Source organism: Aedes albopictus, chromosome 3 (genome assembly GCF_035046485.1).
Source record: "Aedes albopictus strain Foshan chromosome 3, AalbF5, whole genome shotgun sequence".
Taxonomy (NCBI): Eukaryota; Metazoa; Arthropoda; class Insecta; order Diptera; family Culicidae; genus Aedes; species Aedes albopictus.
This window is the reverse complement of record NC_085138.1, coordinates 376788780-376807107: the sequence shown is the minus strand read 5'-3', so window position 1 is coordinate 376807107 and position 18328 is coordinate 376788780. Positions and strand designations below refer to the sequence as shown.

Genomic DNA, 18328 nt, shown 5'->3' with positions numbered 1-18328 from the left:
GATTATCTGTAGAATGCTCTGGGGATTCTTTGCAGAATCCTTTGACGATTCTTTGCAGAATCCTCTGAGGATTCTCTGCAGAATCCTCTGGGGAATCTCTGCAGAATCCTTTCGGGATTCTCTGCAGAATTTTCTGAGAATTCTCTGCAGAATCCTCTTGGGATTCTTTGCAGAATCCTCTTGGGATTCTCTGAAGAATCCTCTGAGGATTCTCTGCAGAATCCTCTGGGGATGCTCTGCAGAACCCTCTGGGGATTCTCTGCAGAATCCTCTGAGGATTCTCTGCAGAATCCTCTGGAGATTCTCTGCAGAATCCGCTGGGGATTCTCTGCAGAATCCTCTGGGGATTCTCTGCAGAATCCTCTGGGGATTCTCTGCAGAATCCTGTGGGGATTCTCTGCAGAATCCTCTGAGAATTCTCTGCAGAATCCGCTGGGGATTCTCTGCAGAATCCTCTAGGTATTATCTGCAGAATCCTCTAGGGATTCTCTGCAGAATCCTCTGGGGATTCTCTGCAGAATTCTCTGGGGATTCTCAGCGGAATCCTCTGGGGTCTCTCTGCAGAATCCTCTGGGGATTCTCTGCAGAATCCTCTGGGGATTCTCTGCAGAATCCTCTGGGGATTCTCTGCAGAATCCTCTGGGGATTCTCTGCAGAATCCTCTGGGGATTCTCTGCAGAATCCTCTGGGGATTCTCTGCAGAATCCTCTGGGGATTCTCTGCAGAATCCTCTGGGGATTCTCAGCAGAATCCTCTGAGGATTCTCTGCAGAATCCTCTGAGGATTCTCTGCAGAATCCTCTGAGGATTCTCTGCAGAATCCGCTGGGGATTCTCTGCAGAATCCTCTAGGAATTCTTTGCAGAATCCTCTTGGTATCCTTTGCAGAATCCTCTGGGAATTTTCTGCAGAATCCTCTGGGGATTCTCTACAGAATCATCTGGGGATTCTTTGCAGAATCCTCTGGGGATTCTCAGCAGAATCCGCTGGGGTTTCTCTGCAGAATCCTCTAGGTATTATCTGCAGAATCCTCTAGGGATTTTCTGCAGAATCCTCTGGGGTCTCTCTGCAGAATCCTCTGGGGATTCTCTGCAGAATCCTCTGGGGATTCTCTGCAGAATCCTCTTGGGTTTCTCTGCAGAATCCTCTGGGGATTCCCAGCAGAATCCTCTGAGGATTCTCTGCAGAATCCTCTGAGGATTCTCTGCAGAATCCTCTGAGGATTCTCTGCAGAATCCTCTGAGGATTCTCTGCAGAATCCTCTGAGGATTCTCTGCAGAATCCTCTGAGGATTCTCTGCAGAATCCTCTGAGGATTCTCTGCAGAATCCGCTGGGGATTCTCTGCAGAATCCTCTAGGAATTCTTTGCAGAAACCTCTGGGTATTCTTTGCAGAATCCTCTGGGTATTCTTTGCAGAATCCTCTGGGGATTCTCTACAGAATCATCTGGGGATTCTCTGCAGAATCCTCTGGGGATTCTCAGCAGAATCCTCTGCCCAAGTAGCACACTTGTCACCGAAGAGTCACGGCGGCGCAGGTTTTTGTTGCGCAGAAGTTACTATGACTTACTTCTAGCAAGTAAGTGTTTATTTGTTAGAAGTAAGTCACAATGACTTATGCGCAACAAAAACCTGCGCCGCCGTGACTCTTCGGTGACAAGTGTGTTACTTGGGTGGGGATTCTCTGCAGAATTTTCTGAGAATTCTCTGCAGAATCCTCTTGGGAATCTCTGCAGAATCCTCATGGGATTCTCTGCAGAATCCTCTGAGGATTCTCTGCAGAATCCTCTGGGGATTCTCTGCAGAACCCTCTGGGGATACTCTGCAGAATCCTCTGGGGATTCTCTGCAGAATCCTCTGGGGATTCTCTGCAGAATCCTCTGGGGATTCTCTGCAGAATCCTCTGGGGATTCTCTGCAGAATCCTCTGGGGATTCTCTGCAGAATCCTCTGGGGATTCTCTGCAGAATCCTCTGGGGATTCTCTGCAGAATCCTCTGGGGATTCTCTGCAGAATCCTCTGAGGATTCTCTGCAGAATTCTCTGGGGATTCTCAGCAGAATCCGCTGGGGATTCTCTGCAGAATCCTCTAGGAATTCTTTGCAGAATCCTCTGGGTATTCTTTGCAGAATCCTCTGGGGATTCTCTACAGAATCATCTGGGGATTCTCTGCAGAATCCTCTGGGGATTCTCTGCAGAATCCTCTGGGGATTCTCTGCAGAATTTTCTGAGAATTCTCTGCAGAATCCTCTTGGGAATCTCTGCAGAATCCTCATGGGATTCTCTGCAGAATCCTCTGAGGATTCTCCGCAGAATCCTCTGGGGATTCTCTGCAGAATTCTCTGAGGATTCTCTGCAGAATTCTCTGGGGATTCTCTGCAGAATCCTCTGGGGATTCTCTGCAGAATCCTCTGGGGATTCTCTGCAGAATCCTCTGGGGATTCTCTGCAGAATCCTCTGGGGATTCTCTGCAGAATCCTCTGGGGATTCTCTGCAGAATCCTCTGAGGATTCTCTGCAGAATCCTGTGGGGTTTCTCTGCAGAATCCTGTGAGGATTCTCTGCAGAATCCTCTGAGGATTCTCTGCAGAATCCTCTGGGGATTCTCAGCAGAATCCTCTGGGGATTCTCTGCAGAACCCTCTTGGGATTCTCTGCGGAATCTTCTTGGGATTCTGTGCAGTAACCTCTTGGCATTCTCTGCAGAATCCTCTGGGGATTTTCTGCAGAATCCTCTGGGGATTCTCTACAGAATCATCTGGGGATTTTTTGCAGAATCCTCTGTGGATTCTCTGCAGAATCTTCTGGGGATTCTCAGCAGAATCCTCTGGGGATTCTTTGCAGAATTCTTTGGGGATTCTCTACAGAATCCTCTGGGGATTCTCTGCAGAATCCTGTGAGGATTGTTTGCAGAATCCGCTTGGGATTCTCTGCAGAATCCTCTAGGTATTCTCTGCAGAATCCTCTGGGGATTTTCTGCAGAATCCTCTGGGGATTTTCTGCAGAATCCTCTGGGGATTCTCTGCAGAATCCTCTGGGGATTCTTTACATAATCATCTGGGGATTCTCTGCAGAATCCTCTGGGGATTCTCTGCAGAATCCTCTGGGGATTCTCTGCAGAATCCTCTCGGGATTCTCTGCAGAATCCTCTGAGGATTCTCTGCAGAATCCTCTTGGGATTCTCTGCAGAATCCTCTTGGGATTCTCTGCAGAATTCTCTTGGGATTCTCTGCAGAATCCTCTTGGGATTCTCTGCAGAATCCTCTTGGAATTCTCTGCAGAATCCTCTTGGGATTCTCTGCAGAATCCCCTTGGGATTCTCTGCAGAACCCTCTTGGGATTCTCTGCGGAATCTTCTTGGGATTCTCTGCAGTATCCTCTTGGCATTCCCTGCAGAATCCTCTGGGGATTCTCTACAGAATCATCTGGGGATTCTTTGCAGAATCCTCTGGGGGTTCTCTGCAGAATCCTCTGGGGATTTTCTGCAGAATCCTCTGGGGATTCTCTGCAGAATGCTCTGGGGATTCTCTGCAGAATCCTCTGGGGATTCTCTGCAGAATCCTCTTGGGATTCTCTGCAAAATCCTCTTGGGATTCTCTGCAGAATCCTCTTGGGATTGTCGGGATTCTCTGCAGAATCCTCTTGGGATTCTCTGCAGAATCCTCTTATTATTCTCTGCGAAATCCTCTTGGAATTATCTCCAGAATCCTCTTAGGATTCTCTCCAGAATCCTCTTTGGAATCTCTCCAGAATCCTCTTGGGATTCTCTCCAGATTCCTCCTGGGATTGTCTCCAGAATCCTCTTGGGATTCTTTCCAGAATCCTCTTGGGATTCTTTCCAGAATCCTCTTGAGATTCTTTCCAGAATCCTTTTGGGATTCTTTCCAGAATCCTCTTGGGATTCTTTCCAGAATCCTCTTGGGATTCTTTCCAGAATCCTCTTGGGATTCTTTCCAGAATCCTCTTGGGATTCTTTCCAGAATCCTCTTGGGATTCTCTGCAGAATCCTCTTGGGATTATTTCCAGAATCCTCTTGGGATTCTTCCCAGAATCCTCTTGGGATTCTTTCCAGAATCCTTTTGGGATTCTTTCCAGAATCCTCTTGAGATTCTTTCCAGAATCCTCTTGAGATTCTTTCCAGAATCCTCTTGGGATTCTTTCCAGAATCCTCTTGGGATTCTTCCCAGAATCCTCTTGGGATTCTTCCCAGAATCCTCTTGAGATTCTTTCCAGAATTTTCTTGGGATTTTTTCCAGAATCCTCTTGAGATTCTTTCCAGAATCCTTTTGGGATTCTTTCCAGAATCCTCTTGAAATTCTTTCCAGAATCCTCTTGGAATTCTTTCCAGAATCCTCTTGGGATTCTTTCCAGAATGCTCTTGGGATTCTCTGCAGAATCCTCTTGGGATTCTTTCCAGAATCCTCTTGGAATCCTCTTGGGATTCTCTTGGAATCCTCTTGGGATTCTCTGCAGAATCCTTTTGGGATTCTCTGCAGAATCCTCTTGGGATTCTCTGCAGAATCCTCTTGGGATTCTCTGCAGAATCCTCTTGGGATTCTCTGCAGAATCCTCTTAGATTTCTCTGCAGAATCCTCTTGGGATTCTCTGCAGAATCCTCTTGGGATTTTCTGCAGAATCCTCTTGGGATTCTCTGCAGAATCCTCTTGGGATTCTCTGCAGAATCCTCTTGGGATTCTCTGCAGAATCCTCTTGGGATTCTCTGCAGAATCCTCTTGGGATTCTCTGCAGAATCCTCTTGGGATTCTCTGCAGAATCCTCTTGGGATTCTCTGCAGAATCCTCTTGGGATTCTCTGCAGAATCCTCTTGGGATTCTCTGCAGAATCCTCTTGGGATTCTCTGCAGAATCCTCTTGGGATTCTCTGCAGAATCCTCTTGGGATTCTCTGCAGAATCCTCTTGGGATTCTCTGCAGAATCCTCTTGGGATTCTCTGCAGAATCCTCTTGGGATTCTCTGCAGAATCCTCTTGGGATTCTCTGCAGAATCCTCTTGGGATTCTCTGCAGAATCCTCTTGGGATTCTCTGCAGAATCCTCTTGGGATTTTCTGCAGAATCCTCTTGGGATTCTCTGCAGAATCCTCTTGGGATTCTCTGCAGAATCCTCTTGGGATTCTCTGCAGAATCCTCTTGGGATTCTCTGCAGAATCCTCTTGGGATTCTCTGCAGAATCCTCTTGGGATTCTCTGCAGAATCCTCTTGGGATTCTCTGCAGAATCCTCTTGGGATTCTCTGCAGAATCCTCTTGGGATTCTCTGCAGAATCCTCCTGGGATTCTCTGCAGAATCCTCTTGGGATTCTCTGCAGAATCCTCTTGGGATTCTCTGCAGAATCCTCTTGGGATTCTCTGCAGAATCCTCTTGGGATTCTCTGCAGAATCCTCTTGGGATTCTCTGCAGAATCCTCTTGGGATTCTCTGCAGAATCCTCTTGGGATTCTCTGCAGAATCCTCTTGGGATTCTCTGCAGAATCCTCTTGGGATTCTCTGCAGAATCCTCTTGGGATTCTCTGCAGAATCCTCTTGGGATTCTCTGCAGAATCCTCTTGGGATTCTCTGCAGAATCCTCTTGGGATTCTCTGCAGAATCCTCTTGGGATTCTCTGCAGAATCCTCTTGGGATTCTCTGCAGAATCCTCTTGGGACTCTCTGCAGAATTCTCTTGTGATTCTCTGCAGAATCCTTTTGGGATTCTCTGCGGAATCCTCTTGGGATTCTCTGCAGAATCCTCTTGGGATTCTCTGCAGAATCCTCTTGGGATTCTCTGCAGAATCCTCTTGGGATTCTCTGCAGAATCCTCTTGGGACTCTCTGCAGAATCCTCTTGGGATTCTCTGCAGAATCCTCTTGGGACTCTCTGCAGAATCCTCTTGGGATTCTCTGCAGAATCCTCTTGGGATTCTCTGCAGAATCCTCTTGGGATTCTCTGCAGAATCCTCTTGGGATTCTCTGCAGAATCCTCTTGGGATTCTCTGCAGAATCCTCTTGGGATTCCCTGCAGAATCCTCTTTGGATTCTCTCCAGAATCCTCTTGGGATTCTCTCCAGAATCCTCTTGGGATTTTCTCCAGAATCCTCTTGGGATTCTCTCCAGAATCCTCTTGGGATTCTCTCCAAAATCCTCTTGGGATTCTCTCCAGGATCCTCTTGGAAATTTCTCCAGAATCCTCTTTGGATTCTCCCTAGAATCCTCTTGGGATTCTCTCTAGAATCCTCTTTGGATTCTTTCCAGAATCCTCTTGGGACTCTCTCTAGAATCCTAGAATCCTCTTTGGATTCTTTACAGAATCCTCTTGGGATTCTCTCCAGAATCGTTTTGGGATTCTTTCCAGAATCCTCTTGGGACTCTCTCCAGATTCTCTCGCAGGTTTCTTTGTAGAATCCTTTCGCGATTCTCTGCAGAATCCTCTCGGGATTCTCTGCAGAATCATCTCGGAATTCTCTGTAGAATCCTTTTGGGATGTTTTGCAGAATCCTTTTGGGATTTTTTGCAGAATCCTCTCGGGATTCATCACAGAATCCTCTCGGAATTCTACGCAGAATCCTCTCGGGATTCTCTGCGTAGAATCCTCTTGGAATTCCTTGCAGAATCCTCTAGGGATTCTCTGCAGAATCTTTTTGGGATTCTATCTAGAATCCTTTCGTTTCCTTTCCTTAGATCATCAATACCCACACAGTGAAGCTGTCTATTGGACCTAAACATCTATTTCATTGGTTCCTTTTGTGATTGTAATGTATGGACTGGAAAAAATGCGCTTTAAAGATAAGTGGAGTGTCCTAAACATTATTTATTTGAATCGAATTGCAGTACATACCAGTCCGGATCAATCATGAAGGAACAACTATCGACACGTATGGCCAGTCTTAGCTAAGCTTAGTGTTGTTCGTTTTCTTTCACTTAGAGAATTGATCCGCAATTTAGCCATTAAATATGAATGCAGTTAGAAACACATGTCATCAAATAGAAAAACAAAACATCACATCAGAGTGTTTTCGTTTGCACTAAACGGAATCATTTGCCATATGTTTCATTTAACTAACAATTCTGTTTGATACCTTCTGCTCAATTCTAGACGCATTGATATGATACAGTGTCGTCAGTTGATATCCTTCCTCCAAAACACCATGTTCGCCGGAATTCGATCAGGTAACAGGCAGCTGCGTTCGTGGATCACGTCCAGAAGTTCCACTGTGAGCAACTTTTTCTCGACTGAAGGTCCAGCTGGTGACTGCTTTTGCCTTATGGATGCATTCTTACTGATAGCAGGAACAGGTATTTGCAATAGGGTATCGCGCCACTTGGGCGGTGGCTTCTACATTCGTCTGTTTTCCACTATAACTCAGTCAATTTTGAACCAATTGATTTGAAATGTTTTACACGGGTAGATACTATGCCTATCTTACCGCATTCCAAAAATTGTGTCAATTGGTTCAAATTTGACTGAGTTATAGTGGAAAACAGACGAATATAGAAGCCACCGCCCAAGTAGCGCGATTCCCTATCTCAAACATTCACATTTTTGCATGTATCTGGTTTGATTCCCTGATTTTTCGAAACAGGATTTTTTTGCCCTCCTTGGGCATGTTCACTGTTCCAGTGAAACTTAATTAGGTTACCTAAATTTCGTTTCCTTCTTTTTCTCAAGAAATCCAAAGCGAGAGAACACCCAAATGGACCTACGGTCGGCAAGTTCGCATCTTTGTCAACGGATTGTTCTTCTACCAGTCCGCCGTTACCGCCCTGCAAATGTTTTATGTGGGCTATGGCAAGAACGTCGCCGTCGATTTCCAAACCATTTTCATGATCACCAAAATCGTTGGTGTCATTGCCGTCCTAGCCAAGTGGCTGCTGCTGATGTTCCAAAAGGACTCGGTCTGCACGGTCCTTAATTTCATCACCAGTAATCGGGTGAAATCCGGTGACGATGCTCACGATGAACTCCCTCAGAAGCAGTTCAACCGCTCGGCTTGCACCATGATGCGAATCAGCTTCGCAATGACGGCTGCCAATGCCGTGTTGCTATTCATCCCCAGCGAGATCACCGAACAAGCCCTAGGAATGCCACCACCGCTCACGTGCTACGGGAAACTGGCAACACGGCTTTTCTACTTGACCTCCACGCAACTGATGTTCCTTGGAATCGTGCCAAAGTTTCTCAGCAATATGGTCTGCATCGGGATGCTTATCATGGGAATGCGTTGCAAACTGGAAATCCTTGCCCACCGCTACAAATGTGTACTGAGTCAACCTTTTGTGAATCCGGAAATTTACTTTTCGCGATTGGAACAGGACGTCAGGGAGGTTTTGAATCAGCAGATGGAGTATTGGAGGTATGTGAACGTCTGCAAGATTACGATTAATCTACCTTTTTTCAATTCGTCATTTCAGACATTTCGCCATACTTCAGACGTTGGTGGAGAAAGCCTTCTTCATTGCTCATTTCTATGCCATGTACAGTATCGGATCTTGTTTGTTCCTATCCCATAAAACGGGGTTCAATTTTCTTTCCGGAACATTAGTGTCGTTGTCGGTGGCCTACGTACTGAAATACTACATGTGGTGTTATTTAGTGGATTCAGTTCAGGATGTTGTAAGTTGAATTTGTTCACTTCATAATCATCCAAAGATTAATTCTTTCACTCCGGATCTAGGGCGATTCGATTGGTGATCTGATATACGAACATTGTGCCCAGATGCCATACAGTCGGAAGCATCACTCGCAGTACGTTAGAATGAAATCCTCTTTGGTTATTATTTGGATGAACACCAGAACCGGTTACTCGATGAGTTGCATGGGAATGCTCGAAATCACGACAAAAACATTCGTTAGCTTTCTAAACGTTGTTTACTCCGTTACGATGTTCTTAATTAATATGGTTTGAAATGTGAATAAATGCCATTGTAAACTTGTGCTTAAATTTCAAACACATGTCAGACATTTATTATTCGCCAGCAGGCATTCTAAGAATAAAAAAAAGAGTAAATGCATCATTGGAGAAAGCCCTGCAGGAACTACAGCGATAATTTTCGGAGAAATTCCAGGAGGAATCACTGCCCTGGAGGCATTTCTGAGGAAATCCTTCATGACGAATTTCAGGCGAAATCCTCTTGGAATTCCCTAGGAATACCTACTGGGATTCCTCCAAAAACTCTGCTTGGATGCCTCAAGAGATTTCTTCCAAGGATTTATCCATGGACTGGAATTCTTCCTCGCAGAAAACAAAAACATCTCTTGAGGAGTTCTGGAGAAAATACAGCTGGAATTTATGGAGGAATTTCGGAAGATATTACTGGAGACCTACTATGAAGCAGGAATTTTTGGAGGAATTCCTAGATTCCTCTAGAGTCGCCTTTCTCAAACTATGGGTCGCGACCCATCAGCCCCATAAGAAATACACGCGTCGGTAAAGAAGTTTGAGAAAGGCTGCTCTAGAGGAATGGTAAGAAAAACTCTGAAGGAATTACAGGAGCCTTCCTTGGATGAATCCCTGCAGAAACTAAGGGCGTAGCCAGCTTTTCGGTCAGGGGGGGGGGGGCAAGCACCCTTAGCAAATTTGTGCCTACTAGCTTCTATATCTATACGCAAGACGATGAAATTGAATATAATAACATATTCTAAAAGTATTATTTAACCCTTCAGCAGACACGTTGCTGTATTTTGTGCAATACGTTAAAAACTCGCCTGATCTAGATGATTCAAGGTGGTGCTAGTAGCGGTGAGCAATTTCTGGCAGATTAAGGATTTTTAGGACTAGAATTTCTTGGTTCCTGTATGAGTCCTTTTTAAATAATCTTTCAATACTATTCGCTGGAGGAATTTCTCCAGAAATCATCAGGTAAACCTGGAGAAGTTTTTGGGTACATGTCTGAAAAAATGATTGAAAGAATTTGTAAAATTTCCGAAGGAACTCCTGAATGAATTTTTGAATTGAACCTGAGAAGACTTTTTGAAGAAATAATTTGAGGAATTTCCGGAGAAATCCCTGGAAGACTTCCTGAATAAACCCCTGGAGCAATTCCTACAGGAATGCCTGGAGGAAGCCCTATAGAATCCCTAGAGGAATGCCCGAAGGAATTCTCGGAGGAATTCCCGTAGAAATTCCCGGAGGAATCCCTGGCAGAATTTTTGAAAGTGTACCTGGAGGAATTCCTGAAGAGATCTCATGAGGAAATCCTAGAAGAAATTCTAGATAAATTTCTGGAGGATTCCTTGGAGGAAGTTCTGGAGAAATTCCTGGAGGAATTCTGGGAGGAACCCCTCGAAAAAAAAATCAGAATAAATCTCTTGTGGAGTTCCTAGAGGAAATCTTATAGAAATTAAAAAAAAATCCTTGGGACAGTTCTTGGAGAAACCTCTGGAGGAATTTCAGGATGAACACCTGAGCCCTGAAGCAATTCCTGGGAAAATATCTAGAGAGAACAGGATTCTCTAAACAAATTCTAGAAACTTCTAAAAGAGAAACTAATCCGAGAAACTTCTAAACAAATTCCTAACGTAATTCTTGGAAGAATTATTGGATGAGACCTGTAGAAATTCCTGGAGAAATTTTTTGGATGAATTCTTGGAGCAATTCCTGGAAAAATTACTGGGGAAATCTTCAGAGGAATTCCGGGAGGAACTGCTGTAGAAATTTGTGAAAAAATCCATTGAGAAATTCCAGGAGGATTTCCTGGAAGAACCCTTGGAGAAATTTCTGGAGGATTTCCGGGAGGAATCTCTGGAAATATCCCTGAAGCAATTCCTGAATAAATTTCTGAAAGAATTCCTGAAGGAATGTCTAGAGGAATCCCTTGAAAATTCCTGAAAGTATTCCTGGAACTTCCTGGAAGAATCTCTGAAGAAATCCCTTAAGGATTTCCTGAATTGCTGACATAAATTCCTGGAGGAGCTCCTGAAGAAATTTCTGAAGTATTTCCTGCAGGAATTCCTAGAAGTATTCCTGTGATAATTGCTGGAGAAATCTCTAGAGGAATTCTTGGAAGAACTACTAGATGAATTTCTAGAGAAATCTCCAGATAAATGTAGTGTTGGTGGCACGACTGGTGTTGTTGTTCGTAGACATTTTCCCTGAAGAAGGTCCCAACAAGTGCCGAAACGTTGGCGAAGATTTAAAAGAATCAACGCAAGGTTTCTTTGACTGTATTGCCGGAAAATGTCTACGAAAATCTCTAGATGAATCCTGAACGAATCCCTGGGGGATCCTTGAAGAAATTTGGAGAGAAATCCCTGGAGAAATACCTGGGGGAATCCCTGAAAAATTCCTGAAGGTACTCCAAGAAGTTCTCCTGCTGGAAGAATTTCTGAAGAAATAGAGGAATTCCTGGAAGAATCCTGGGGGGAACTTCTGGAGGATTTCCGGGATGAATCTTCGAAGGATTTCCTGGAAGAATCCATGAGAAAATCCCAGGAAAAATTCGTGCTGAAATCTCGGAGAAATTCCTGAAGCAATTTCTGATGGAATCTCAGGAGAAATTCCTGGCGAAATGCCTGGAGGGATTTCTAGAGGAAATGCTAACAAAATTTATGAAGGATGTCCTGGGGTAATTCCTGAAGGAGTTCCTGAAGAAATCCCTGTATAAAATCCTGAAGGAATGCCTGGAGGAATTCCTAGAGATATTCCTATGGGAATTGCTGGAGGAATCCATGATGAAATTCCTGGAAGAATCTCTAAAGGAATTCTTGAAAGAATTACTGGATAAGTTTCTAGAGGAATTCTGGCAGATCTATATTACTCTTCAATTTCTGAAGAAATTCTCGAAGGAATTCCTGAAGGAATTCCTGGGGGAATCCTTGAAGAAATTTGTGAGGAAATCCCTGGAGGAATTTCTTGAGAAATTTCTGGAGGAATACCTGGAGGAATCACTGAAAAATTAGTAAAGGTATTTTTGGAGAATTTCCTGCAAGAATTTCTGAAGAATCCCCTAGGGGATTTGATGGAAGAATTCTTGGAGGAACTTCTGGAGAAATCTTCGAAGGATTTTCTGGAGGAATCCTTGGGAAAATTCTAAGAGAAATTCGTGCAGAAATCCCTGGAGGAATTCCGGAAGCAATTCATGAAAGAATATTAGGAGAAATTCCTGGAAAAATCCCAGGAGGAATCCCAGAAAAAAATCTGAGGGTATTCCTGGAAGAACTTCTGAAAAAATTCCCATAAGATTTTCTGGAAAAAAATCCTGGAGAAATTGCTGGCATAATTTCTGAAGAATGTCCAGGCGAAATTCCCGGATTCCTCGAGTAATTACTGAATGAATTCCTGAATAAATTCTTGGGGTAATTCTTGGAGACTTTTCTGGAGGAGTTCCTGGAGAAATTCCTGGATTGAATCGTGGAGAAATACCCGGAGGAATTTCTGAAGTTTTTCCTTTGAGAATTGCTGCAGCGATCCTTGAAGAAATTTCTAAAGGAATCTTTGGAGAAATTCTTGCAACAATTACTGGATTAATTTCTGGGGGAATCTCTAGAGGAACTATGGGAGAAATATATGAAAAAATCCCATGAGAAATTCCTGGAGGAATTTTTAGGGAAATTTCTGGAGAAATTCCTGGAGAAATCCTCGAAGTAATTTCTGAAGGAATCCTTGGGGGAATTCTTGAAGAAATCCCTGAAGGAGTTCCTGGAGAAATTTTTAGCGAAATTCCTAGAGAAATCCATACCTAGAAGCAAATCTACAAGAATTCTCGGAAGAATTCCTGAAAAAAAAAAATCTAGAAGGTATTTCTAGATTTTCTCTGGTAGAATTATTGAAGGGATCCCTGAAGGATTTCCTAGAGAAATTGCTGGATGAATTACTCACATTATTTATGATGGAATTCCTTGATTATTCCCTAGTGAAATTGCTGTAGAAATTAATTGAGAAGACCCTGGAGCAATTCCTGGATGAAGTCCTGAAGGAAAGCCGACGTGGATTTTTCGAAGGAATCCCAGGATGAAACATCCCAGCAGAAACTCCTGGAACAACTCATGGAGAATTCCTGGAGCAATATCTGGTGGAATTTCTGGAGAAATCGCTGAAACATTTCTGGAAAAATCTCTGCGGGAATTCAAGGATGAATATCTGGAAGATGCCTGGAAAATTTCCTGGAAGAATGCCTAGGAGAGTTCCTAGTGGAATTCATGGAGGATTCTCTGAAGTTATTCCTGGAGAAATCTTTGAATAAATTCCTGTAGGAGTCTCTGGAAAAAAAATCTTGAAGATTTCCTGGATAAATTTCTGTAGGAATTCTTGGAAGAATCCCGGAAGCAATTATTAGAGGTTTCTCTGGAGGAATGCCTGGAGGAAGTCCTGAAGGAATGCATTGAGGAAAACCTGGAGGATTTTTTGAAAGAATTTCTGAAAAAAAAAATCTTGTAGGAACTTTTGGAGGGATCTCTGATGGATATCCTAGAGGCATGCCAGTAGGAATTCCTGAAGAAATCTCCAGAAGAACTCCTGGAGAAATCTCTAGAGGAATTTTTGGCGGAGTTTCTGCAGGAATCTCAAGATGAAATAAAACCGTTAGAGGAATTCCTGAAGAAATTCGTAGATGAAACTCTTTAGAACTTCGTAGAGAAATACCGGGCATAATTCCTGAAGAAATTGCAGAGAAATTCTTGGAGGAAGTCTGGAGGAATCCTCAGAAGAGTTCCTGAGGAAACTCCAGAAGGAATCCCGGAAGCAATTTTAAAAGGAATTCTTAAGGAAATTCCTAAACAGTTCCAGGGGGAAATACTGAATTATTTCCTGGAGAAGGAAATACTGAATTATTTCCTTAAAGAATACAAGGAGGATTTCATGAAGGAAACTTAAGAAGAGCTCCTGGGAGAATCTTTGTAGAAATTTTTAAAATAAGTTGTTCCAGAAAGAATCACAGAAGGAATTTCCGAGTTAAGCCCTGCAGAAAATCTTGGAGGAATCCATGGAGGAGCTCCTGGAGGATATCCTAGAGAAATGCCTGTAGGATTAACGGCGGAATCTCTAGAAGAATTCCTGGAGAAGTTTCTGGAAGAATCTCTAGAGACATTTGTGAAGGAATCCCTGGATGATTGTATAGAGAAATCCCTGCAGCAAGTCCCAGAGGAATCCCTGGAATAATTCCTGGAGAAATCTCTAAAGAAATTCGGGGAATAATTCCTTGAGAAATTCATGTATGAATCCCAGGAAGATATTTTTTTTGTCTGTATTAACGAGATTTTTAACCCTAGGCTAGTTCATCTCGGGACCCACGCTTTACTTCCCTTCCGAAGGAAGAACCCACATTTTGTGAGTATGTAGGGAGTGGGATTCGATCCCAGATCCTCAGCGTGATAGTCTTGCGTTCTAACCACCACACCAGGTCCGCTCCACCCCAGGAAGAATTCCTGAAGAAATTTTAGATGGAATCCTTGGAGAAATCCTGAAGGAGTTCTAAGAAGAATTATTGGAGGAACTCCGTGAGGAATCCCTGTAGCAGTTCCTGAAGGAATCCCTGCAGGAGCTCCTGAAGTTACCCCAAGAGGAATCCCGGAAGCAATTTTTAGAGGCATTGCTAAAGGAATCCTTAGACAGTCCCTGGAGGAAGTACATATGTACTGGATTAATTCCTGAAAGAATTTCAAAAGGAACTCCTTAAAAAGTGTTCCTAGGGGAATCGTTCGAGGAATTTTCAAATAATCCCTTGAGCTGTTCCTGAAAGAAACACAGAAGAAATTCCCGCGTAAATCCCTGGAGGAATTCTTGAAGAAAAACATGGAAGAATTCCTGAAAAAATCCATGAGGAATCCAGGAAGCAATCCCATGAGGAATTTCTTAAGAAATCGCAGGAAAACTTTTTTAACAAATCACTGGAAAAAAAATATGTTCGAATAAAATATGGAGGAATGCATGTCTGCAATAATTTTTGGACGAATTATTGTTGGAATCTTTGGATGGACTCATAAAATAATATTTTGTACAATGTTTAAAGGAACTCCTGGATTTTTTATGCATCTCTGAAATAATTACAGTAAGCGTTTCTGGAAGACATTCCTACTGAAATACTTCAAATTAATCCACATTGAATTATATCTCTAGTGGAATTTTCGAAGGAATAAATGGAGAAATTCCTGAAGAAATCGCTGAAGGAACACTTATAGAAATACCTAAAAGAATTTCTGTTGACATTCCTTTGGGAATCATTGAAGAAATTCCTGGAGGAATCCTCGAAAATACACTGGAACAATCACTGGGGGAATCTCTATAGATATCCCAGAATAATTTCCCGGAGGAATGTCTGGTGTAACCCATAGAGGATCTCTTGAAAATTTCTCTGGAGCAATATGGCAGCTATGGAAAAAAAAATCCTGGAGGAATCCTTACAGAAGTATCTATAAAAATATGAAGGAATCGTGGGAATTTGATGGATTTCTTGGAACAAACCCTGAAACAATCATTATTAGAACCCTGCAAGATGCCCATGGCAGAATTCACGAAGGAGAAAATCCTGGAGAAGTGCCTTCAGGAATCCCTGAAGAAGTTATTGAATAAATGCCTAAAGGAATTTTTTAAGGTGCCCTTGAAAATATTCGTAAAGAAATCCCAGCTATGTTGCTCTTAACACGACGTTTTTTTTTAATTGAGTACTAGTGAAAATTCGTGTTGCAGTAGCACATAACTGTACTCTATAGCAGCATATGGTTCTACAAAGTCCTTCCTTTTTCCTACCGGAACCCGGTTCCGGCATATCTGGAAAATTTGGTATGCTGTTCTTGTATTGCCATCACAAAATTTAGCCGAGTAAAAAAAGGTTTGATAATTGTGGATAACCTAAATTATAAAAATATATATTTTTTTAGATATGTTTTCTGGAACTTTGAATTATTTATAATCTTTGAGTTGGCTCTATATTAAAAAATAAATCTGGCGGCCAGGGGGGGGGCACGGCCCCCCCCTGCCCCCCTCTGGCTACGCCCATGTGTAACGTAGTTACAAATAGTTAACGGAAATATAATTTTAATCCAAACTTAATCGCCAAGTTAGATATTTTTATTGTGCAGCAAACTTACTGGGAGGATCTCATCACTAAAACTAATGCCGATTGGTCTCATCAGTTCATAGGGAACTGAAACGTTGTTTTTCTGCACTATTTTTCCCTAACTATTTTGAATCAGCCTTCATTTGAACAAAAGCTGAGCACAAGAGGTGCAACCCTTTATTAAGCTCCTAAACATCTAATTTTTGATAATTTTATCCAAGCTTTAGCTGATTTGATGTTCATTGGAAGGTTGATTTAAGGCTTAATATGCGCTCAATCAGTAATCAATTAATTTGTTTAATTGTATAAACATAAAATAAAAACACTTTCGTGAGCCTATTTTTTACCATTGGCTGCGTCTATTTCCAGAAGAGATGTTAAGAAATGTATTAATTAACCTTTGAGCAGTCGCGTCTTCGACCACCCTCAGCGACACCCCGCTCACGCTGTGTACCATAAGCGCGCTTTTTTCATGGTGAGTGAACTCAGTACATGACGCGACCGCTCCCGGGTTAATCTGTGGGAAAACTGGGAATTGAACTCGGACCTCCTGATTTATAGTCACCATCCTTAGCACCTACACCACACACAAGAACATTACTTATTGTGTCTGAATAGTCAAGAACATAAATTTAACTACCTAAGTAAGTCTGTATTAAGGCTGAAGAAGCGATGTGGTGGACTTCACAAAAACTATGCTTGGGTCAGCTGTCAAAAATTATTTGATGAAAGTTGAACCACAGATGATTAATTCTGCATGTTGGTGTAAAAGCTGCTGGTTACCCTGATGAATAATATTCTATTCAACTTGATATTCAGCCATCTATATATTGCTGATTGAAGAGGTTGAACAAGCCATACTTCATACCAATAATCAGCTGTCATTGTGTTCAGCCATTGATACCATTAACTAGCTATTGTTCAGCTAATACTCTCACTGTTCAGCATTCATTGTTACTTGGTTAAGGCTTAAAGTTATTGTAAGCCCAGATTGTGACTAGTAAAAGTAAATTCATTAAATCTAAATTGTAATTTCAGTTTTGAGAAACGAAAAGTGGAATTTAAAAAGCAAAAATTGGCCCGGTAGCGAAGATTTTTTAATCAGACATTGTGAGTAGCCTGGAACTAAAAAGTGTAGAGGTAGATAATTATTCAATCTGATTTCTATTTTTGAAGAAACTCGCAAATAGAGAAAACCTGAAAATAAGTGGTCTGAATAAGAAATTGACTAAGAATAGTGTAGTGCAGAATACAGCACGTTCAATACCGCCCTCGAGGCTCAGGTAATGAATCGTTATAATGTAACTGTGACCATGTGAACCCTAGTAAGACAACTGTTGTTAATGCGAATGTTTATTATATTTTTTCCTCGAAGGACATTACTATCCTCCAAAAGAAGGTGTTAGTGTGGGGTGCAGGGCATAGTAACCAGCCACGCACAAGTAATCACAGTAGTCATCACTTCCCATGACAAATTGCACTTTTAAGTTCCACGAAGTTCAGATTAAGTTCCGAATGGATCTTTCAGGCTTCTCAAGAGGCTAAGGATGAACCTTGCTGGAACTTCTCACACAAGTTCCCCCAAGTAACAATTTCTATGCCTTCTGCTCTTAGACATGATTTATTGAGGTTTTGTCATGGATTTGATAAATCCTTTTAAGTTTAATGAAGCAGTTCATGTAGTAAACAGCTTTAACAACACAAGCAACTTTAAAACAGTTTGTAGATATCTAGAAGTCCTACGAATAAAACCATTTTGCTTGTTTTTTTAACAAGCAATAATGTCATTGGAAACGAACTGTTTAGTTGGTATTAAAACTTTATCTTAAAACTTCTTTCGAAGCCGCTTGCACGTCTCAAATTATCGGTCTTAAAACCTGATGAATTGCATAAAGTCACAATAAAGCAATCTTAAACCCGTTCGGAATTACCAGTGGAAGCATTAAAACTAACTTAAGAAGGGTACTGCAATACGATGTTCTCTTGAACAATAAATTTGATAGGTTACACAAACGAAAAGATAATCAATTAAACACAATTTGGGGTCATTATGATTGAAACAAGCGTTATTAGAAAACCTCGGGTGGGCATAATTTTCTTGGCTAGTTGATCAAACCGATTGCAATCGGGGTTTCCGAAGCAACAGATGGGTGGGTATTGCATAGTTTGTTCTGGGTCTGGCACCACAATTGCGCATAAATAATGACAGCCGCAGTCGGCGGAAGATCAAATAATACAATATACTCACTCACCAAGCACTCAAACAGTCTAAAAAACACGAAACACGACCAAAAAACTCACGAAAATACCAAAGTTTTCGGTTTGTTTACATTGTTGACGGCTGTCGTTCAAG

The 18328-nt window shown here is 42.3% G+C and overlaps 2 protein-coding genes across 3 annotated transcripts in view; both read left to right on the top strand.

Moving 5' to 3' along the window:
- Positions 1 to 18328, top strand: part of LOC109409873 (GTP-binding protein Di-Ras2) — a 539614-nt gene that overhangs the window by 195056 nt on the left and 326230 nt on the right. The gene's annotated exons all lie outside the window — the stretch shown is intronic.
- On the top strand, positions 6799 to 8913 carry LOC134291815 (uncharacterized). The gene is made up of 4 exons (XM_062860055.1): positions 6799 to 7278; positions 7652 to 8336; positions 8395 to 8596; positions 8658 to 8913. Exons 1-4 carry the CDS (start codon positions 7089 to 7091, stop codon positions 8886 to 8888), a joined length of 1308 nt encoding a protein of 435 aa, XP_062716039.1. The 5' UTR covers positions 6799 to 7088; the 3' UTR covers positions 8889 to 8913.

Coding starts and splice junctions, on each gene's coding strand:
- LOC134291815 (XM_062860055.1), top strand. CDS start 7,089: ATGATACAGTGTCGTCAGTTGATATCCTTCCTCCAAAACACCATGTTC. Junction 8,337..8,394: donor CAGCAGATGGAGTATTGGAG/GTATGTGAACGT, acceptor TCGTCATTTCAG/ACATTTCGCCATACTTCAGA. Junction 8,597..8,657: donor TGGATTCAGTTCAGGATGTT/GTAAGTTGAATT, acceptor CTCCGGATCTAG/GGCGATTCGATTGGTGATCT.